At 56.9% G+C, this 22,604-nt stretch overlaps 2 protein-coding genes across 2 annotated transcripts; one reads left to right on the forward strand and one right to left on the reverse strand.

Annotated features, from left to right (window-relative positions):
* Window positions 1–3,374: 3,374 nt before the first annotated feature.
* SGCA (sarcoglycan alpha) lies at window positions 3,375–21,267 on the reverse strand. Its single transcript, XM_073325651.2, has 9 exons — window positions 21,228–21,267; window positions 19,357–19,491; window positions 17,815–17,969; window positions 17,165–17,237; window positions 16,631–16,829; window positions 15,970–16,132; window positions 14,369–14,577; window positions 13,649–13,675; window positions 3,375–3,564 (listed from the first exon to the last, which is right to left on the reverse strand). The coding sequence occupies exons 1-9, from the start codon at window positions 21,265–21,267 to the stop codon at window positions 3,375–3,377; spliced, it is 1,191 nt and encodes a 396-aa protein (XP_073181752.2).
* Window positions 9,470–10,135, forward strand: LOC140904034 (uncharacterized). The gene has a single exon (XM_073326213.1). It carries the CDS (start codon window positions 9,470–9,472, stop codon window positions 10,133–10,135), a length of 666 nt encoding a protein of 221 aa, XP_073182314.1.
* Window positions 21,268–22,604: the final 1,337 nt, after the last annotated feature.

Here is a 22,604-nt window from a genome sequence, read left to right on the forward strand (position 1 = left end):
CCCTTTGTTCAGTGAATACCTTCCTCGCTACGCAGAAAGTGGGTCACCCCAATGTGGCATAAAGTCTCTGCTGAATACTACCCTAAAGGAAGCAATGGGAGAGGGTGCAGGATTCAGGTGGGTTCTGAAAGACCAGTCTTGGTGGGCTTCCCTATTCCAGGCGCTCTGATCTCCAGAGTCTAATGGAAGGATGGAGCTGACACGGGAATAGAAGATGGGAAAGGGGGACAGGGAGCAAGAGAGACTTCCCTAGAAAGCAAATGTATACTGGGATTTTTCAGAAATCCCACCCATCCAACAAGCAACCTGACATGCTTCAGGCTGACTTGTTTGGCCTGTTATCGAATAGAGCTGGTTAGAAATCTTCCCAGGGAATATTTTTTCACTGGGAAATGCAATTTCATCAAGATTGTCGCTTTTATGACCATTTCGTTTGGGGGGGGGGGAAATAGACCCAAAGCATTTTGATAAGAGCATTTAACATGTTTTGGTATGTTATAAAACCATGTCCCATCAAATCAATCATAGAATCTAGGACTGATTTGATGGGACATGGTTTTATAACATGCTTAAATGCTTTTGAACACGCCACACGACTGACTATGGCTAAGGCTAAGATTTTGTCATGGCTATTTTTAATAAAAGTCACAGAAACAAATTCCCGGAAGTCATGAGCTGTCTGTGACTTTTGCTGCTGCGGCTTCACGGTTTTCCCCTGCCACCACGGTAGCTCGGAGCTGTGGAGTTCCCCTTCTGCCAGCGGCGGGGGGGCGGCCGTCCACCTGTGGCGGCTGGGAGCTGCAGGAGGACCATATTTCCCCAAGAGAAAATGGGACACCCCTGCCAGGGCTCACCCGAGGCATCCCCCGTCGCTGGAACCCTGAGGAGGGCCCCCTCACGAGTCTGTCACCTGTTGCTTGACCTCCCTGACATAAATTAATTATGGCTTATTACAACAATCTGTAACCCACTGTCCCTCTTTTGGCCCAAGACTACAGAGGTGTAAACTGCCCACTTCACCCTGAATGGCCTCTTGCAACATGTGTTAACTCCTTATGCTAAACAACCTGTTCCGGCTGGAAGTTGTTTGTGTCACTTGGAGGCCCTTTCCCAGACCTGAAGAGCTCTGTGGAGCTCAAAATCTTGTCTCTCACCGCCAGAAGTTGGCTCAATAAGAGCCACTGCATCACCCGCCTGGTCTCTTCCCCTATCCTGGGACCAACGTGGCTACAGCAACCGTGCGAACGGCCAGAGAAAGAGTTCACCTCCAGATTGGAGGCCCAGTTCTCTCTCCCATTCAGGCCTCTGCTTTGGCTAACGGGGTTCCACAAATCTTGCCTCATGTCCATATAGCGTAGGCGCTCCCGCTGTGATCTTCAATACCTTGCACGGCCCCATGCTACAGAGAAGAAGAGCTGGCTTTCCCAAGCCAGCTCTTCATGGCATGATCCCCGTGTACCCAGCTGCATGAGTGTGTTTCTACCCTTGTGCCATGTGTGGTGGGAGGGCACTGGCGGGAGAAGGTGTGCGCCTGTGATTGCACAATCTCTGCTGGGGTCCTTCATGGCTGCGGACAATCTTAGCCCCTTAACAGCTGTTCTGGCAAGCACCCTAAAAAGGTCTGCCAGCTTACACCTATCTCCTGGGGAACATAAGAATGGCCCTACGGGGTCAGACCAAGGCTCCATCTAGCACCGTATCCTGTCTTCCGACAGTGGCCAACACCAGGTGCCCCAGAGGGAATGAACCGAACAGGTAATCAAGTGATCCATCCCCTGTCACCCATTCCCAGCTTCTGGGAAACAGAGGCTAGGGACACCATCCCTGCCCACCCTGGCTAATAGCCATTGATGGACTTTTCCTCCATTAACTTTAGTTCTTTTTTGAACCCTGTTATGGTCTTGGCCTTCACAGCATCCTCTGGCAAGGAGTTCCACAGGTTGACTGTGCGTTGTATGAAGAAATACTTCCTTTTTGTTTGTTTTAAACCTGCTCCCTATTAATTTCATTTGATGCCCCTTAGTTCTTGTGTTATGAGGAGTAAATAACACTTCCTTATTTACTTTCTCCACACCAGTCATGATTTTATAGACCTCTATCATCTCTCCCCTTAGCCGTCTCTTTTCCAAGCTGAAAAGTCCCAGTCTTATTAATCTCTCCTCATACGGAAGCCGTTCCAGACCCCTAATCATTTTTGTTGCCCTTTTCTGAACCTTTTCCAGTTCCAACAGGTCTTTTTTGAGCTGGAGTGATCACGGTTGCAGGCGGTATTCCAGATGTGGGCGTATCATGGATTTATATCAAGACACCATGACCTTTTCTGCCCTAGAGTTAGGGAGCAGCAAAGCCGGAGCACAGAGACCAAGTTTCATATTAAAACGTGCTTTAATTAAACATTGCTCAGTGGTTTAAGCAATCACTGCTATTTATTACTTCCCCGCCTCTCTCCTGCTTGTGACGGACACACGCACACTGATCTCTTTAGTCCCCACCTGTTACTCTATTTCTCACAGTGGGAAAAACAAGATTTTCCCCCATCTCCCCAACCAACAAAAGATTCCTTGGCTGTTTGCCGCGAATCCCCTGGAGTCAAGAGACAGGAATGCCCCATGTTGGTCTTTACCTGGAGGGGGGAAGGAGAGAAAAGCCCTGGTAATAAGAATGTGTTACCCCTGTATGGCTCTCCCCCTTCGAAGACCTCGGCCCGGGTAAAATATTATAACCCAGGCCAAGAAATGAGCAAGCAGTGTCTCAGGGCCTAGAGCCCAGGTCTCCTAACTCGCAGTCCTGTGGGCTAATCATTAGGCTACCCTGCCTTCAGTTAAAGGGTTTTCATCTAGCGTTTTAGTCCAAAGGAAGCAGGAGAATTGACTAAACAGCTTCCCACCCCCACCAGCCCCTTGCTGGCTGCCCTAGCAGAGAGGCCAAGGTCTCAGTGGACCCCAGAGGCTGAACTGCCCCCTCGGCCCAAGAAGGGGTCAGTCCCTACATCCTACCGACCCCAGCTGTGCTGACAAGGCAGTGTAGCTACAGCCCCAGGGACCAGCTGTCTGTGGGGCCTCATACACCTCTGTGTGAAAGGCAGGGGCTGTGCTGGGGGGTATTCCCCATGCAGCCCTTCCACCTGCCCTGCAGCCTCCTTGATGGGGCAAAGAGGCCACAGAGCAATGACAAATCAAGCCCTTGAGGCCTGATTCTCCCCTGGCTCTCCCCCCCCCCCCCCATTTCAAGCCCACTGACTGCCTAGGGGGAACAATTAACCCTTAAAGGGGAGGAGCCACCTGCCCCAGGCCATGGCTTTGCGCCCTTCCCCCCCCCACCAATCAATTATCAAACCCATTCTGTGGGCCCTGACCCGGGCGGGCGGGGAACACTCACTGCTGGGCCAGGATGAGCGGGACGTGGGCGCTGTCCTGATGGCCCTGCAGCGGGGAGACCCTCTCGCCCGTGCGAACGTTGAACATGGGCAGGGTGGAGAGAGGGCGGGGCACGTCCCGGCTGCTGGCCATGTGCCTCAGCTCCTCCGTGTTGCTGTGGATCGTGTTGTGATGCACCATCTGGACACTGGCAACCAGGAGATGGGGGAGAGCAGAGAGGACACAATTAGCCTGGCCGGGGGGCGGGGAGGGAGAATAATTGTTTTGTAGTGTAGTAGCGCCTTGGAACCCTAGTCTTGGACCCCACTGTGCTAGGCGCTGTATGTTATGTATTAGGTGTATTACGGTCGCACCTAGGAACCCATCCTGGGCCCAGATCCCAGTGTGCAGGGCGCTGTACAAACCCAGGACAAAGATGGCCCTTGTCTCAAAGAGCTACGTGCGCTCTCTCTCTCTTACGTACACACACAATGAAATCCTTGTTCTGTTGGAGTCAGTGACAGAATTCCCACTGCCATTGCTGGGGCCAGGATTTCTCTTCCCCCCCCGCCCCCGCGCACACAAACAGGCTCCGATGCTAACCCCTGGCTCGTGAGCTGAGCTCTGCAGGGATAGCGCGGGTGGGATTTGAGCGACGAGTCGCTTTGCTTCTTTAAAATCTCTGCCTATTCCTTAGCTGCGTGGCCACGCCACAGGGGGAAACCAGCCCCATCAGGCCACGTTCCCCGCATCACAGGGCCCCTCCGACATCACAAAGCACCAGGCTGCGCTACCGTGGTTACTAGCTTGGGCCAGTGACTTGGGGGGGGGTCTGCCTTGGAGCTCAGCACTGCCTGCCCAGCCTCCCCCACGCAGGGAGCCGGCAGAGGAACGAGGCAATCGAGTACTAGCCCCGCGGAGCCCAGCCGTGAGGAGCTAAAGCCCTCGCGTGTCACGGGCCTCACCCCGTGCTTTCATAAAGGGGCTGTTAACGGCAGCGTTCCCTGGGTCCTCGGCGTCTTTCGAACCAAGGAAGCGGGAACGGTCCGAGACTGATCGGCGCCGGGAGAGGAGGAGAACCCCAGGGAGCTACGCCAGGGCCAACCGCCCCACGTCGCGTCGTTTGGGGCCGCACCTCCAGCCGGAAACGAGACCGGGCAGCCGGGAGGTGGCTCCAATCTGAAGGCTAGTCAAGGAGAAGTGTCTCCTATTGGCCAGCAAAATGACTGATCTGTGTGAACCTTGCGAGGGGTCCTCTTTGGCATCAGAGCCCCAAGGTTCAACCACAGGCCCAGGAGCCCCCACGGCCTCGAAGCATGCCAACCCCAGCGTCTCGGAGCTCATCCTTTGGGCTGTGGCCACCTCCCCGAAATGCCAAGGCCTCTCCCTGGAGGCCCTGAAGAAGATAATCACCAAGGCGGGCTACGACGTGGTGAGAAACAAAACCCATTTCCTGCGCGTGCTCAAGGGGCTGGTCTCCAAAGGGCTGCTGAAGCAGATGACTGGGATGGGCGACTCGGGCTCCTTTCGCACCGGCAGGAAGAAGAGGGACGTGAAGAAGAATCAAGTAGCCGCCAAGAAAAGAAAGAAGCCCGGGAGGAGGAAGGCACCCAAAAGTGTGTCCTCCAAAGCCAGCCGGCCAGCTCGCCGGGGTAGGAAACGGCAAGCCGCCGTGTGAGGGATTGCATCCCCCGCTGGGGCTCCGCTATGAAACAGGGCTTAATAAAGGGATCCGTGTATTTAAAAGCTCTCCCGTGTCTGGGCGAATCCTTTCAAAGTGGGTTGCAAAGAGGAAACAGCCTTGGAAGTCAGGAGGGTAGCCTTGAAAGCCTTCCCAGCCCTCTGGGCTAAGGGTCATCAGTCTGGGCCATTGTGGTGCGGGGGAGAACTCTGTGGGATTACAAAACTGATGCTTGATAACTTGTCTAATCCGTCCCCACTTAATCTTGAACTGGAGCCCCTCCGTGTGCTTTGAAGGCAGCCCTGCTCCTCTCTCAGATGAGAAGGGAAGCCAGGCTTCTGGCCATTCAAGGTCTCATGGCATAATTTGCACACGTCAAGCTGTCTGCTCTCCTGAGCCCAAATTAGGGAGGCAGAATAAATATATAATCATCAAAGTTCCTCTTGCACTTTCAGTGGGTACAGTGCTTTTCTCCCCTCCCTTTACTATCATGTAGCTTTGCTGAGCGCGGTTAAACAGCCATCATGTGCCACCCCAGAGGTGGCAGCTAGGTAGAGTGATCTGTCAGGGCTCCGGAGGTGCACGGGACAGAATATTTTCTGTTAAGGTGTTGTGATAGGCCTCCATCCAACATGGGGAAGTCTGATCTAAGGCCCCCCCCACACACACACACTTCTTATGACCTCACAATGCACTAGCCCTGGCTCTTACGGTTACCACCCACATCTGGCCTTCAACGGAGCTCTCAACAAGCAAAATGACTGATATGAGTGAGTCTTCTCAGGTTCCCTCCTCTGATTCAGTCACCCTGGATCCTCGGTTAATCCAGGTTCAGAGGTACCTGAGAATGCCGGAACTTCCAATCCATCCTCTTCCGGCTTCTCCAGTCCACACGAGCATCAGGTTCTAGGCTCTCCGACCAGCCCAAGTCATCAAATTCTAGGCTGTCTGGCCAGCCAGCTGGTGCCAACCTTTCCAAGCTACCAAGTCAAGGTGTCTCCAAGCTCATTCTGGAGGCTGTGGTCACCCCCTTTCTCTGCAGGCTCATTGTAGCCGCTGGCTACCACATGGAGAGAACCTGATCTCCAAAGAGCTCCTGCAGCAGCTGAAAGGCACCAGAGCTTTGGACTCCTTCAGAATCAGCAAGGGGGGAAAGAAGAAAGTGAAAGCGTGCCCAAGAAAAGAGGGAGGCCTCCCAAAGAGTGGGAGCAGGAAGCCTAGCAGAAAGGGGAAGGCTAGGGCTGAGGGATCTTTCCAGGGAGCCAAGAGACTGGCCAGTCAGGCTGGGCAGCAGCCGGTGAAAGTGGGAGGACCTTCAGAGCCAGAGGTCTAGCACTGCCATGAATATAAGATTGCATGTCAACTCTCCCGTGGCCTCTGGCACCAAGAAGGGGTGAAGGGTGGGAAGGCACCTGAAACCCCGGAGAAAGGAAGAGGGTGGGGGTGGAATGGAACCTGAGTTCCTGGGACTAGGGCCTTTGCAAGGCTCTGAAGTAAGTAGCATCTAGCCCCACCTACGTGGGGACGGGAGACCAGCCTGGGGTTGCGATGGGGCAAACTCAGCCCAAAGCGCTGACCACAGAAACCAGGTGGAATGGATTCCCTCGCTGTGCTCGGGCCTCTCTCTTCTTTGAACCCAGGGCAGGAGGGGGTCCGATCAACCCAGAGGGGCAGACAGCGTTTGACAGGGGCTGGTCCCAGTCTGTGGAACAAACTCCCCCAGGAGCGAAGGCCCACCCCAAGCCCCCTGGCATTTGGAGTGGAAGGTGCGGAGTGCTGCTCCCACCCGCCTTCACACACATTTCAAAGACCCAACCCTACGAAAACAGAACCCTCCACTGCCCCCACACTCCTCCCCCAGGGGAGAGGACACGATCCTCCCATGACAGATGCTGGCTACATTGCTGAATGCCCGACTGGCAGGTGCTCGTACACCGCAGGGGTGAGGGCAGCATGGGATCCTATAGAGAACGGAGTAGCTCGAACTCCTTGGATGGGGCTGAAGGGGAAAGTCCGATTTCTCATCCTCTGAGTGCGGACGCTGGAAGCAATTGTGTCCCAAGGTGGAGACCCTGCCCTGAGGCCAAGTCACTTCGGGAGAGCGAGTGGAGCTGAAGCAGGGGATGGGGAGTCCTCAGGTCTCCAAGGATCCCCCACCACCCCACCAAGGGCAAAAAGAGCTCCCCAGTGTTCCCGCAACACAGAGCTGAACGTGGATGGATGCTCCCATGCTCAAGCATGCGTAGGAGGATCGGGGCGGAGGTGCCTGAAATCAACACGTCCCTCCACCATCTCAAGCAACCCCATGGGGAGGCCGTCCAGCGAGGCTGGACTAGGAGAGCACTTGCGGTCTGACCTCACCAGCTGGGCTGCCGTGGTTACTGGGTTTATAGGCTGGGGTGGCAACTGCTGGGCAGCTCCCTGCACAGGACGCTTGGTCAAGAAGCAAAACGGCAAGGAGCCTTGCTCCGTTTCCTTGGGCCTGCAAGCCCCAGCTCCATCAAAGCTTCTCAGGCAGCATAAACCAAGGTGTCCCAGCCTCTCCCCGGCCTTCCTGACGGCCGTGGCGACCTCCAAGCTGCCCCTTCCCCTGGCAACCACCCAGGAGACCCTTGAGGCCGGAGGCTACGCCATAGGGCAGAAGCAAGCACTGCTTCAGGAAGGTGCTGGCGAGGCAGCTCCTGAGCAAGGTGATGGGCATCCAGGCCTCGGGCGCTGCCAGAGCCAGCAAGGGAAAGCGGAAGGGCAAAGCCCACCAGGAAGATGAGGGGACCTCCAGGAAAGGGGAAAAGGCCACCGAGGAAACACTTGCCATGGTCGGCTTTGGGGGAGGAGGAGGGGGGGTCATGCATCACCTCCATATTAGTGCACATAACCAAATTCATTCCATACCGGTGTGGGAAAAATTGTGACAGACCACACACATAGCAGGCTGGTTCGGGGAGGGCTAATCGTTCTGCAACATGCTGGCATGCAGGGGATCAGCAGTTGGGTGCCAGGGCATTGAATGCAGCAGGGACAGGCCTCCGGGAAGGAGGCAATCCCTTGCACTGCTCAACAGCAAGGCTGGAGAGAATATGGCCCAGAGGAAGGATCACTGCCATGGAGAGTCTTACAGGGGCTGGGTGGATGTGAAGGGAGGAACAGGATGTCCTCAGACTGGCAAGGACAGAATAACAAGAAACATGCCCACAGAAGAGCGGTGTATGGACGGACACACTCGTGGGTGCACACTCGGGTACAATTCCTAGGCCAGATTCTCCCACCGCTGCACACAGGTGACTCCCAGGGCAAGTTGGTATACGATGACAAGAGAACTGGGCCCACAATGGGCCAGATTTTCAAGTGCTTGGCCCCTACAATCAGAACCTATAGAAGAGCTCAGCTCCCATTTAGGCGCCTGAATAAAGGCCAGGAGTCAGCGCCCTGCCACTCCCGCTTGTGACACTCATGGCTGGATTTCCCAGCATGCACCCACCACCCTGAGCTGTCCACGAAACCTGCTCCTGCTTGGGTGCTGAATGCTTCGGAGCAGCCTGGCCCTCTGCTCCTGGGAACACAAAGGAAAGCTCAGCACTCGGGGGTCTCTGGTCACATGTGGGGTGTTTGGTTAACACCTTGCAACCCACAACAATATGAGGACAGCACATTGCACAGTTGGGTCCCTAACAACCCTTTTGACTAAATATGAACGTGCCAAGCCTGGCTATATACATCTTGCTGCTCTACCTGGCCGCTTCTAACACCCAGAACACAGTGAGCACCGCAAGCGGGCTTGCAAACGATTTAAAGGGATACTCCCCTGCTCCTCTCCAAGGGGGCCTGTGCCCAGACACGCCCCTACGCAGACATCACAGGGTGCACCTGATGTCACAATCTACCAAGCTCCGGTCTCATGGCAACCACTATGTTCTAGCAGCCCAAGTGTGGCCAAGTGGGCTGGGGCTTACAGCTCATCACTCGCTTGCCCTGTACCCTCGCCCCCAGCTGACCACAGCCCAGAATCCAGCACGGTTGAGTCAGACAAGGTGGGTCCCTGGTGGGAGAAGATCCTCAAGGAGAACAGCCACCAAGCGAGGCAGCCAGGCCAAGACGGGCCAAGGCTGCAAGGCCAGAGCTAAGAATCCGTGCGTCCCCAAACGCAACCATTAGGTGCAGCTTTTCCTTGGGTCCTCTCCGGCAGCCAAGCCTCTTGTACCCCGAGCTGCCAAGAGCTGGACACGCAACTCCAGCCAGAGGCTGGGCTCGGTGAGCAGGGCCCACGCGCAGCGAGCTGGTCCTGGGGCAGCAGGACGACGGGGTTTTAGCCGCCTGGCGAGTCCTACGTCTCAACACGGAACTCCCAGACAATATAGACATTTAGCTGGTCTGAACGGGCAGACCCTAAACTGGGACAGGAGACAAGGAGCAGCAGCTCCCTTTGGCAAGCAAAATGGATGACACACAAAACCCTTCTGAGGTTCTTCCCCTGGATTCAGCTGCCCCAGCTTCAGGGAACCCTGAGCCAGCAGCCCCAGGTTCTGCTGACGTAGGCTCAGCTAACCCAGCGGCAGAGATCCGTGAGAATCTCGAGCTGCCTGAGGCGTCTGGTTCCAGCCTCCCCAAGAAGACCAAGCCATCAGGCAGCCGGATCTCCAAACTATCCAGCTTGCCTGGCGTCAGCCACGCCAAGCTGTCCAAACCACTGAGTCGAGGACTCTCCAAGCGCATCCTGGAGGCTGTGGCCACCTCGAAGAAGCACACTGGCCTTTCCCTGCAGGCTCTCAAGAAGATCATCGTGGCCACGGGCTACAACATGGCCAAGAAGAAGACCCATTTCAAGAGGGTGCTCTTGAGCCTGGTGACCAAAGGGCTCCTGCAAAAGCTGAAAGGCACCGGGGCTTCAGGCTCCTTTGGGATCGGCAAGGAGCTGGCCAAGAAGATGGGCACAGGGCACAGGAAGAAAAAGGCTCCCAAGAAACAAGGGAGGCCCCTCAAGGGTGGCATAGCAGCCACAAGCCTGGCCGAAAGAGGGCAGCTGCTGACGATGGATCTTCTAAGGAAGCCAAGCCGTCAGCCAGCCACGCTGGGCAGCAGCCAGCCAACGCTTGAAGGATAGACCCACCCCTACTACAGGTTTACCCCTGGTGGAAATAAAATGGTGGCTGTATTTAAAAACTCCCCATGTCCAGACTCATCCTTGGGAACCTGCCTCCAGGAGAAGAGAGGGGGAGGGGTTGAAGGAATGGTGATGTATTTACACCACGTGGGGCTCTGATCCCTATACATCTCCCAAGCTATGTGGGTGTGTGGGAGGGGGGGCAAGTAGCACCCTATGTTGCTGGTCGAGCTTTCACATTGATCATGGGGCAAGGGACCCTCTGCTCTGCAAGGCTCTGTCGTTCCGATTAAGCCAGAGGACCAAGGCACGAACGACATGCAGTGATCAGAGGGCGTGCTGGGTTGTTGCAAAAGTGGGGATTTGATAGTCCCTAGGGGAAGAGGTGCCCTTTATGGAAGGACTTGAAGGAGAGAGATCCTGGACTGGCAGGGCTTCCATGCATCGGAGCCAGTATGGAGGAAGGCATACAGAGAGCCTGCAATCTGACCAGACAAAGCGGGAGGAGAAACAGAGGGGAAGTGATGTACCCAAGGTCACTCAATGAGTCAGTGGCAGAGCCAGGATTAGCACCCAGGCCCATCAAGTCCCAAGCTAGTGCCCTTGCTGCTCGACCTGATTCACCTGCTGTGGCACGAAAATGCCCGGTGAGGTTAACTTGGTCCTGGTTAGCCGGGGATTTGGCTTCCCCGACCATGAGTAGCTTGCAGTTTCATGGTGCTGGGTGCAATGCCCTCTGGGAGGCAGAGACCGGGATGCTGAGATACCCGCTGGCCTTTATCCCAGGATTCTGATCACACAAGCACTGGGGGCTGGCTCCTACTGCTAGCTGGCTGAGCACCAAGCTGGCATGTCAGGAATCGGGTCCCCTCCTGCTGTGGGCACAGAACACCCAACCGATGCGTAGGAAGACACGCTCACTCCATTGCAGACATGCTTAGACCCGCTCCATCCTCCGCCCCCCCCCCACACACACGACACAGCCCGTCAGCTCCCTTCTGCCACCCCTGGATAAGAGTAACTTCCACGGCAAGGCACAGGAGAGCCTTGAACCCCACACCCAGGGGCCTGCAGGGCGCCATTTCAATCAAATCAAGGGCCTTTTGACAAATTACATCTTGGCAGATCATTCAAATCTTTAAATCACAGTCTGTAAAAATTGCGATGTGGGGCGACACACACACGGGCATCACGAGCTCCTTATGACATCACAACTGGCCCACTTTTGCTGTCATGGTTACTGCCAGGTTGTCCTGGAGCCCAGGGACATCTGTAATAGGCCTGCAACCTCACATGGAAATAGCTGACTTGATCACTGGGAGCCAACTGGAATCCAGCAGGAGGGATTGAGCTGAGTCCATTTCCCCAGGTACCTAGCAGGAGAAAGTCCTCGAAGAAGACAGCAGCCAAGCCAGGATCCTGGATCTCCAAGTCAGCCTGCGAGGAACCAAAATTGAAAAGTAGCTGCAAAAATTCAGCACTTTCACTCAGGAAACAGTGAATTGGCAGCTTCCCTGTGTCCTCTCCTAACTGAGGTCCCTGAAAATTTAAACCCAAGGAGCTGTGGAAATCGGTCTGAACGTGGAGCCCATGTCGGGGTTTGGATTCGCTGAGGGGAGGCCAATCTGCACAGTGCTGGATCTGGAGCAACCAGGCTGCCTACTTCACTCCAGGGTTCGGTGCTGCATCTCAAGCTGGAAAATACACAGTAAACAGGCAGGAAAGACCTCTGGCTGCCAACCCACCAGGCAAGGAGCAGCGAGCAAAATGACTGATACGAGTGAGTCTTCCCAGGTCCCATCCTCTGTGTCAGCCAACCTGGATGTGGCCACTCTGGTCTCAGATAAGCCAGATTCAGAGAGAACTGAGAAAATTGATACTTCCTGTCCATTGGTTTCCAGCCTCTTCAAACCAGCCCAAGCCATCAGGTTCTAGGCTCCTCAACCAGCCAGCTGGTGCCAACCCTTCCAAGCTACTAAGTCAAGGTGTCTCCAAGCTCATTTTGGAGGCTGTGGCCGTGTCCAAGGGGTGCTCAGGCCTTTCCCTGCAGGTTGTCAAGAAGATCATCATGGCCACTGGCTACCACCTGAGGAGGAACGAGCATCACTTCCAGAGGGTGCTCAAGAACCTGGTCTTCAAAGGGGTCTTGCAGCAGCTGAAAGGCACAAGAGCTTGGGGCTCCTTCCGAGTCGGCAAGGGGTGGGAAAGAAGAAAGAGAAAGCAGTGCCCAAGAAGGAGGCCCCCAAAAGACTGGGAGCAGGAAGCCTGGCAGAAAGAGGAAAGCTGGTGCTGAGGGATCTTTCCAGGGAGCCAGGACGCCGGCCAGCCAGGCTGGGCAGTAGCCAGTCAAAGTGGGAGGGAAAACCTCCAAAACCAGAGTTCTAGCACTTCCATGAATACAAGGTTGCATTTCAACTCTCCTGGGGCCAGGCTCAGCCTCTGGCACCAAGAAGGGATGAAGGGTGGGAATGAGCCTGAAACCCATCTGCTAACAGCCAGTGAAGGGGGAGGAATGACACGGGTACCAGCTCAGGCTGAGGTCCTGTAGGATCTTGACCTATGTCTGCACTGCAGTGAAACACCCATGGCTGGCCCTGCTCAGCAAACACTCAGGCTATAAAATTACAGTGTAGACGGGCGGGCTGGGCTCGTCCTGGCCTCAGGGTCCCAGGAGGGTGAGTGGGAGACGTTGGTACTGCTGGCTCCTCTATTCAGATGCAGCCCTTGGCCTGCGGCTATTCGTTCTCATTAACGATCCCCTGGCACCTCTCACAAGAGTTGGGGTATTTAGCCCTGGCGCTCTTCCCAAAATCCTACTGGGAGGGGATTTGCATCCTGCTTCATCTGGCAGCCTCCTGCACTAAAGTGGGGCGTGGCCGTGCTGCATGTGCTGTCAAACGGCTGCCTCGTTCCACTCCAGAGGTGGCTGCATTTCAGTGGTGGGCAATGCAATCCCATCCTATGTGTGTCAGTGCTCGGGGATGAATTGGGCTATCGAAATGTAAGAGATTAATTCTTCATCTGCGTGACCCTTCGTCCCTGCAGAAGAAGGCAGGGAACGAAGGTGATGAGAGCGGGAGCCGGGAGCGGGACAAGCCTGGAGCCTTTTAAGTCCAAGTTTGAAGGCTGCATTGCCAGGCCCTGAGGGTCAGTCAACAGAGGTCTGCCCAGGCCACCGCAGGGACCTGCGTCCAGATCTGCTCACACTCACGGCAATGTGACAGTTGTGAGATATGAGTGGGGAGGAGAAAGAACTCCCAGGTACTGGCATGACTCGGTGTGTACACCCCCAGCCACCCAACACAATCTCAAACAACCCCCCAAACACACACCCACGTTGGCAAGCAAGCACACAAACTGCCGAAGCCCGGAAACGTGTTAAAATACAAACAGGCAGAAAACACACAACTGCGCAAAGCGCACACACCAATCAGCCTCACAAACCCACACCGACATACAAATCTCACACACACCCCCGCATGCAGACACAATGGTGATGGCTGAATCACTTACTCAGAGGTCTTCCTATCCCTTTTGTGCCTACGGGGGGAAAAGAAAGGGGGGAGTGGTCATGAGATATTGCCAACAGCTGAGCTTAAAATTGTCATCAGCTAAGCCAGATGTGCAGCCAGGCCCCAGTAGAGATAAATCATAACTTTAAATAACCCTTGAGCAAATGTTTATAGACAGCCTGCCTGGCCCCAGCCACGTGAACAGCAGCGAGAAGTGAAGTGTGCGCGCACTGCTGCCCTCTGCTGGAGGGACTCAGAGCTGCTGTGTGTCATAGCCCCAATACGTCTCACAGCTAGTGGAGATCCTCGTACGGCACAAGTGGCTGAAGGGGCGGGGGGCTGTTGCCAATTAGGCCAACAAACTTTCCCGAATTGCGAGCTCAGCTGTTAAAAGTATGTCAAAGGTCACAAGATGTGACCAAAAATGAACTTTGGGAGCTGAACTCTCTCCCCGCTACCATGACAGACGGGTGCACGATCAGTTTCCCAGAGCGGGGGAAATTCCCCCCAGAGCAGAGGGGCCAGCCGAAAATCCAGGCACATCTGCAGCCCTTAGGGTGCTAAGTGCTTTGGCAAGGGTGGATTTCACTCAGCCCCAGGGGGCTCCAGCCATCAGCAAACAGGGAAGTCCTGAGCACCCCGATCAGCTGGGGAGGGGGTCTCCAGCTGATTCCTACATCCCTTCCCATTTCCTGGCTCCAGGGGCATCTATCCAACTTACACTCCCTCCCTCCTACAGTACATGATGTAGGCCAGGAGTAGGCAGAGCAGGAAGGCCACCAGCAGAGGTAGCAAGATGGTCAGCAGATAGTCAGACAAGAATGCCTTCTCAGGGGAGTCCGTGGGGGGGTTGTATTCGCTGCCCTCCTCCAGCACCCCATCGCCCCACACGGGCACCCCCTCCGTGACGCTGAGGCTGGAGAGATCGGCCTGAAGGAGGAGAAGAGAGAGAAGATGCCAGGATGCCATCAGGATTGACTGTGGTCTCTCGGGGGGAGACCTCTAGGGGTCCATAGATAGGAAGTAATGGATGATGGGCTGGGGTTAAGGCGGCGAACTGGGACTCTGGAGAGCAGGGATGTACCCCCGTGATGCCATACACCCCCATCTTTCTGCACCTTTGTTCCCCGGCTGTAAATCAGGGGTAGGCTCTTCCTTTGCCTGTGAGCCCTTTGCCACTCACTCTGCGGGTCCAGCCCCTGGCCCACCGGGGCCCTCATCTGAGTTGGGGCCACTAGGTGGCACTGCCCTAATACGGATCCTTAATAATAATCGCTGCCTATTGACTGCTGCAGGGGGAGGAGAGCTTGAGTGAAACATCCTATTAATTCCCATAGGGTGATCGGGAACCCTACAGCCAGGCTAATGTTTCCTATCGAATCCTCTGGGATTTGCCCATAAACATCCCCAGTTATCCCAATTTCCTGAGCAGTGGGGCCCTGCCAACATGCCCCCCCCCCCGCCCCATCATCCCCCTAGGGACTTAATGAGACTGTACCAGCCCCATGGTTCAGACCCTGCATAAGGGCCTGGCAGAGCTCACTAGCCCCCACACCCCCGCCACCTTCTCCAAAGGAGCCGCCTCCCTCTGCTGGTGGAAAGGAGCACTGCGGCTGGCACTATACTTTCGGGAACTGAGTTGTTGGGGATTTCCAGCGAAAATGACAGTTTGCTTCGTTATTATGCCGCCGAGTTCCTCTTTCTCCACAGCGACACGGTGCTGCGTAAGACGCCCCTCTGCCTAGCACCTCCCTCCCTTTCATTGAGACCTGGCATTTGTCTTCCAGCAGCACCGAGAGCTCCCCAGCTGAGATCAAGGCCCCCCTGTTCTAGGGGCTGTTCAGACCCACAAAGGCCGGGCTACGCACACAGGTTGCAGCGGTTTAAGTAAAGGCACCAATTTAGTTAAACCAGGTGCAGCTTTGGGTGTAGACTAGGCCATTGCGAAAGCCAGCCCCTGCTGCCCCAGAGAGCTTATGGCCTAAATAGACAAGGGTGGGAGGGGAAGAGACTTGCCCAAGGTCACCGAGCAGGTCAGTCACCGAGGCAGGAACAGAACCAGTCCTGATTCCCAGCACAATACCCTGCCAATTGACCAGGAGAGGCCCTAAGGTTCACCTTTGTTGTTGCGCAGAGATATGTAATAGGTGGCATCTCCCAGGGCACTGAGATGGGACACCAGCTCTGGGGCAGGGAGTCTTGGAAACCCAGGTGAAATCAGTGGATTTCCCTGGGTCAGGATTCCTCCCCCTCCCCTGCCCCAGTAGTAAGGCATGGATGCGAGACACCCAGGACAGCGCAGACATTGTCAAAGCCCCTCACCAAGGTAATGTTGCACCAGTCGACTCTGAATTGAGGGCTGAAGCTGTCATAGCAGGTAATGACCGGCTGCTGCTCCAGGCTGCACCTGAACTGGTTGTCGGAGGACATGGCCTCCATCAGGCAGTTGGAGAAAGGCCTGCGGGAGCCCACCTTGATGTAAACCCTGGGGAGGAGACGCACAGAGGGACAGGAAAGGTGGGAGGAAGAGGGGTTAGGTGTAACAGCTCGCGAGAATGTCGGTCATGGCAGCCCCAGCCTACCTCAGCTAGAGAAGCTGTGGGGAGCAGTTTGGAAGCCCTCCCAGCCATGGGGAATGGGCCAGGAGCCACCCAGCTGTGGGGAACAGTCTGGGAGCCCCCGGCTATGGGGAATGGTATGGGAGCCCCCCCCCGCCCCAGCTGTGGGGAACAGTCTGGGAGTCCGTTGGCTGTGGGGAGTGGTCTGGGATCTTTCTGACTGGTAGAATCAGCCTAGGAACCCTTTGGCCCCATGGACCAAGCCCTGGTTCTAGGGTGTTTCCCAGAAATGCAAGCTGAGGGGCCAGGCTGGGGGACCCCAGGAGAGCTTGCACTGGGCAGCCTCAAGAAGGAACAGAGCTACGGAAGCCAATGGGTAGTTGTCTGTCCCGTCATAGTTGATGTTCTACGGGAAAGGTTCCTACCCCTCCTTCCTGCCCTCGATGGGCAGGGGAACACGGCCTCCCCGGTCCAAGGCCGACGTGATGTTGATGATACTCCAGTCCTTCTGCTCCAGCATGATGTCCAGGGCTTGCTGGAACTGCTTCTGCGCGTCCGCCGGCAGGACTTCCTCCACGTCTCGGTTCTTCACGAAGAACTCCGCCTGGTACGGCATCTGGGTGTCTGTGGTGAGGGAGCGGAGAGACCCCGTTGGGAGGGCATCGGGGTTGGACCTGCAGAGACCTCATAAGGGCCTTGGAGTCTTACAGCCAGGACCTCTGGCATTATGAGTATGCTGAGGTGTCTATGGGAAGGGGCAACCTCCAACGGATGCTGGGAGGGCTGGGTGGTGTCGCTCTCTTGACATGGCAGATGGGTCCATCATTGCACCATCAGGTCAGGGCTGCTGCTGGCTCCTCCTTGCCCTGCCCAGGCGAGGGGATGGTGACAGACCTGGGATAAGCTGGTTGCTAGGAAAGGGGTATGGGTAGTGATGACAGGGAAGGCGGGGGCATTACCTGGGGAGGGGACAACGGTGAAGATGACCCTTTGCCGCACAGTCTCGTAGGTGTGTCTGTTATACGCCGTCACCTGCCACATGGAGAAGAAGAAAGAGGTTCGGATCCGCGCATGGAACAAAATGGCCGCCAGCCAGGTCACGTCCCACTTAGGCCATCTCCTTCTGCTGGGGAGGGTGGCTCAAACGGCAGACCCGGGCAGGAGGCGGAGAAATCCAAGCTCCAGGGGGTTTGCCCTGTTGCCCTTGAATGGGGAGATGGCTCGCGAGTGCCCAGAGAGCGCTCCTAGAGCCTGGTCAATAGAGGGAAGGGAGCCCCCAGGTTGCAGCCTGCTCGGGTCTCCATAGGACTTTGGAGCTGTTTAGCTTTATTGCGTTAGGTTTAGTCCCGATGACCAAGCGTTCACCGGCCCCCATGGTGAGGCCGACACAGCCAGGCACCCACCCGCCCCTCACAAGCAACATTGGTTCTTACGCCCTCAGACGCACACACACGGAACCCCCCTCCGGCCCCGTACACCCGCACCCCTCCCAACAGCACCCATTGCCACAAAGCGACCCGCAATGGCCCAAAGCCACACCCCTGCCCGCAAAGACGCTGCGTCCTGCCCGTGCCCCAGGGCTCTGCGGGGGACAGCGCCGGCCCCGTACCTCGATGAGCTGCCTGCCGACATCCTTCGTGGTGGGGGACCCATATAGATAGCCTGTCCGGTATGGCCCACGTTGGGTGTAGCGCAGCCACCGGGGCAGGTCGGGGTATCCCAGCAGCTGGGCGTGGAAGGTGATGGGGGTGTCGGGTGGGATTTCTGAAAGGATCCGCACATGGTTTGAGGGTTTTCAGGGGCCTTCACTTGGAGAGGCCCCACCAGGCTAGTGCTCTTGAGATTTCATCCTGCTGCCCGTCACCACAGGATCTGGGTGCCTTCCATGTAAAATCAAGACCAAGAGCAAAGTCCCCAGTGGACTTCACGGGGAGAAGGGAGGGGAGCGGGGGAGAGGCAGGCAGGGGAGGCACCGTCCCAGCAGCCCAAGTTTCATACCACCCCAACAGCGATGGGACCTTCCCCGGAGCCAGTTCCTACACCACGGCCTGGCCCGTATATGGAGCCAAGCCCAGGGCTGCTGTGTGCACCGCATCCCCAGAGATCCCAGGGGTGACGAGAGAGACAGCTGGGGAGATGCTGGTCCCCTTTCCCTATCCTCAGCTTGTCCATCTGTCCTTCCACCGCGAGCGCCTCCGAGCTGGGACCGGCCCTTACTGAATGGCTGGAAAGGGCCTGACCCAGAGTGAGAGCTACTCAGAATGAGTAATAATAATGCTAGACAGCTGAATATGAGAGGGAGAGAAATACTGCAGATAGACAGACAGTGGGTTATGTATGGTGATAGAAGTGTCTGGTGATGATAGATTAGATTAATATTGGGATATGTCTGTAGATAGATAGGTGTGTATGTGGATAGAGAGATAGACGTTGAGGGGTGTATGATGATAGATAGATATTGGGGGTGTATGGGGATAGATACATGGGGGGTGTCTGGTGATAGATTAGATTTATATTGGGATATGTCTGTAGATAGATAAGTGCGGATGGGGATAGATAGATAGATTAGATATTGGGGATGTCTGGTGATAGATAGATAGATGGGGGTGTTGTGATAGATAGATTAGATTTATATTGGGATATGTCTGTAGATAGATAAGTGTGGATGGGGATAGATAGATAGATGTTGAAGGGTGTTTGGTGATAGATATTGGGGGTGTATGGGGATAAATAGATGGGGGGTGCCTGGTGATAGATAGATAGATGTTGGGGGTGTATGGTGATAGATAGACGTTGAGGGGTGTTTGGTGATAGATATTGGGGGTGTATGGGGACAGATACATGGGGGGTGCCTGGTGATAGATAGATAGATGGATGTTGGGGTATCTGGTGATAGATAGATAGATCAGATTCGATATTGGGGTATATGGAGAGTTGATATATACATTTGATATTAGTCCTACAGCTTGGTCAGTCTATGTTGGGGAGTGGTCAGGGAATGGTACCAGCCACCTTTGGACCCAGTTCCCAGTGGAGCCCCCTCCTCTTGGATCGGTTATGGGACTGACCTGACAATAGGAATCCAGGAAGCCATTTGCATGGGGCCAGGTTGGGTATGGGGCTGTGGGACCCTCCCGGCGCACTCACTCACCGCTGTCATTCTTGCGAATGGAGGGGAAGGCCCCCTGGAAATGTTCCCTCTTCAGCTCATGGACGAAGACGGCTCCGGCCACCGGCGAGACGTGCCGATCGGGGAGAGCAGCCAGGATCCCAGCCAGGAACACCGCTGCGAGGAGGGTCTGGGTTACAGCTGGCGGCCCGGTGGAATGGGAGCATCCTGTGGCCATATGGGCTCCCCCAGATCCAGCCAGGAGAAGACAAGGGGAGCAATGGGCAACCAGCCAGATAAGAGCTGCGGGAGGAGCTCAGGGGGACGGTGTGGCACGGTGGATGTGGCTAGGGCCTGTGAGTCCAGAGAGCCTGGGTGATCTTGGGCAAGCTGACCCCTCCTTCCGTGTCAAAGCGGGAGCCGCTCGGCACCTTCCTCTTCCAAGCACTGAGAGACTTGGGGATAAAATGCCCAACTCAAGAGCCCAGGGGAGGGTTGCCAACTTCCTAATCACACAAAATTGAATACCCTAGCCCCGCCCCTTTCCTGAGGCCACACCCTCTGCCCCACGGCCCTGCCCCCCACTCAGTAAATTCCCCCTCCCTCGGTGGCTCACTCTCCCCCACCCTCACTCGCCTTCACTGGGCTGGGGCAGGGGGTTGGGGTGTGGGAGGGGGTGAGGGCTCTAACTGGGGGTGCAGGCTCTGAGGTGGGGCCAGAAATGAGGGGTTCAGGGTGTGGGAGGGGGCTCCAGGCTGGAGCAGAGGGGGTGAGGGCACGGTCTAGGGGTGCAGGCTCTGGGGCGGGTCTGGGGATGAGAGGTTTGGGGTGCAGGAGGGGGCTCTGTGTTGGAGGGGCTCAGGGCTGGGGCTGGGGATTGAGGCGCAGGCTAACCTCTGGCGGCTCCCAGTCAGCAGCGCAGCGAGGGGGCTAAGGCAGACTTCCTGCCTGTCCTGACTCCGTGCTACGCCCCAGAAGCGGCCATCAGGTCCGGCTCCTAGGCGGAGGCGTGGCAGGGGGCTCTGAGTGATGCTCTTGCCCGCAGGCACCGCCCTCCCAGCTCCCATTGGCCGCAGCTCCCGGCCAATTGGAGTGTGGAGCCGGTGCTGAGGGCGGGGGCAGTGTGCGGAGCCCCATGGTCCCTACCCCCCAGCGCAGTGCCAGGACAGATAGGGACTAGCCTGCCTTAGATCTGCAGTACCGCCAACCGGACTTTTAACGGCCTGGTCGGCGGTGCTGCCCGCAGCTGCCAGGGTCCCTTTTCGACCGGGTGTTCTGGTCGAAAACCGGACACCTGGTCACCCTATTACAGCCTCCACAAACCCAACTACAGCTTCCCAAATAGGCCTTCCAGAACCCCCTGGGGGCAGCTTGGACCCCAGCGAGAGCCCCCCAAGTTTAGAGCGAGACCCGGCTTCGGGCCGCCAGCTGGTTCTGAACTCAGTTGGCTCTGCGCCACCTTCCCACGGAAGCCTCCTGCCCCTCCACCTTGCGGAGCCAGCTGGTGGGCCCAGCCAGAGCGAGTCCGCCGGGGGCAGGGGGAAATGGCCTGGACGGAAGCCGTCCCGTCCCCCTACTCCTGCTGCACCTTTGGCTATATTTAGTTTTAGCTATATTTAGTCCGAGTTTCTGGGTTCGCCTTGCTAGTCGCCAGTGACTCTCCGGGCTGGGGCCAGTGGCAGGGCGGGGGTCTCTGTCTGTGTACCCCTCGCCCCTAAGGAGGGGCATTGTTTTCAGCCCCGTGTCTCACTCTCAGAATAGCCAGCCCTACCTCCTTGTTTGGGCCTTGAGGCTGGCTGCTGGCATCTCTCCCCCAGCCCCCCGAACCCCGGGGCTCTGCAATACAGATAGACACCCCCCCCCTCCAGCCTCGCTGCAGAGAAACCCCGGGGCAGAGAGAGGATGTTACTTGCCCGTAAGGAAAAGAGTCCACAGCAGTCCCCGGGCTGCCATCTTTGCCCCCTTAGCCTGGGAATCCAGCCAGAGCCACGCTCTGATTGACAGGGACAGGCTGTCAGGACAGACAAGGCGAGAGAGGGATCCACTGGGGTGGTGGGGGGGTCTAGACAAGGTGGAACTGAGCTCCAGAGCTGGCTGTCTAGCTAATAGCCCGAGGGCGAGCCAAGTGCCACTGGGTATGTGCCCGAGGGGTAGATGCCCAGTGGGTATGTGCCCAGGGGGTAGGTGCCTAGTGGGTATATGCCCAGGGGGGTAGGTGCCCAGCGGGTATGTGCCTGGGGGTAGGTGCCCAGGGCAGGTAGGTACCCAGTGGGTAGGTGCCCAGGGGTAGGTGTCATGGGGGTTAGGTGCCCAGGAGGGTATGTGCCCAGGGGAGTATGTGCCCAGTGGGCATGCTGCAGCCAGCGGGAACCGCAGGGCACGGAGGTGGGGGGGAACTGCCCCAGTGACCCCCTTGTTTTCACAGGAGTCTCCTGGGAATGAGGGGACCTGCTGCAGAACAGCACCCCCTGCTGGCCAGATTCAGTCGCAACTCCCTGGGCAGAGCGATCCCTGACAGCCCCTCACACACACACACACCCTCGGTCTCCCTTCCTACAGCACGGGGATTGCCCCGGCCCTCGCTCAGGCCCCATGCCTGCCCCAGGTTAGCCTGGGAGAGTTAACGGGATTACAGGTGGAGAAGGTCTGGCTGTGGGTCCAGGGCCAAGCACCTTGCAGCTGGCGGGGAGTGGCCTCTGCCAAGGAGGACCCAGCCCTGCCAGCACTCGTGTGGGGCAGGGAGAAAGGGGCGAGCGATGTCCTGGATCCAGACATATTTTGGGCCCAGCCTTCTCCTCCCCCCCAGCCTTCTCTTCCTCCCACTGACTCCTTGATCTCCTCCCGGCCAGGTAAAACCTCCCACGCATCAGCTGTCTTGGCACAGAGTCGCCACGTGCTGCTCTGATTCTCTGCTGTGTCTGGGATCCCGGGGCCCTTGCCCGGCTCGGGGGACGGCAGTGCCGGGGAGAGGGGGCTGGCCCTGCGGCCTGTGAGCCCCAGCTGCCATGCGTGGCTGAGGATCCTGCCCGCGGTGCTGTGCTGGCTCAGAGGTCATCTCTTGCCCACAGCTGGATTGTTCCACTAACCTCCCTGTGAACCTGCCCCGGGCTCAGCGATCGTCACCGCTCGGGCTCATCTGCCCACCACGGCTGGGGAGGCTGGCTTGGTGCACAGAGCAGCCACGCCCTCTGCCTGGTGGGGAGCCCTGCATCCCACCCTCCGACGGCCCTGCCTGGCCTGCGGGACTGACAAGCAGAAGCCAGCCAGAGCTGTGACCTGGTGGGTAGGGA

The sequence above is a fragment of the Lepidochelys kempii genome, chromosome 27, assembly GCF_965140285.1.
Source record: "Lepidochelys kempii isolate rLepKem1 chromosome 27, rLepKem1.hap1, whole genome shotgun sequence".
NCBI classification, from domain to species: Eukaryota; Metazoa; Chordata; order Testudines; family Cheloniidae; genus Lepidochelys; species Lepidochelys kempii.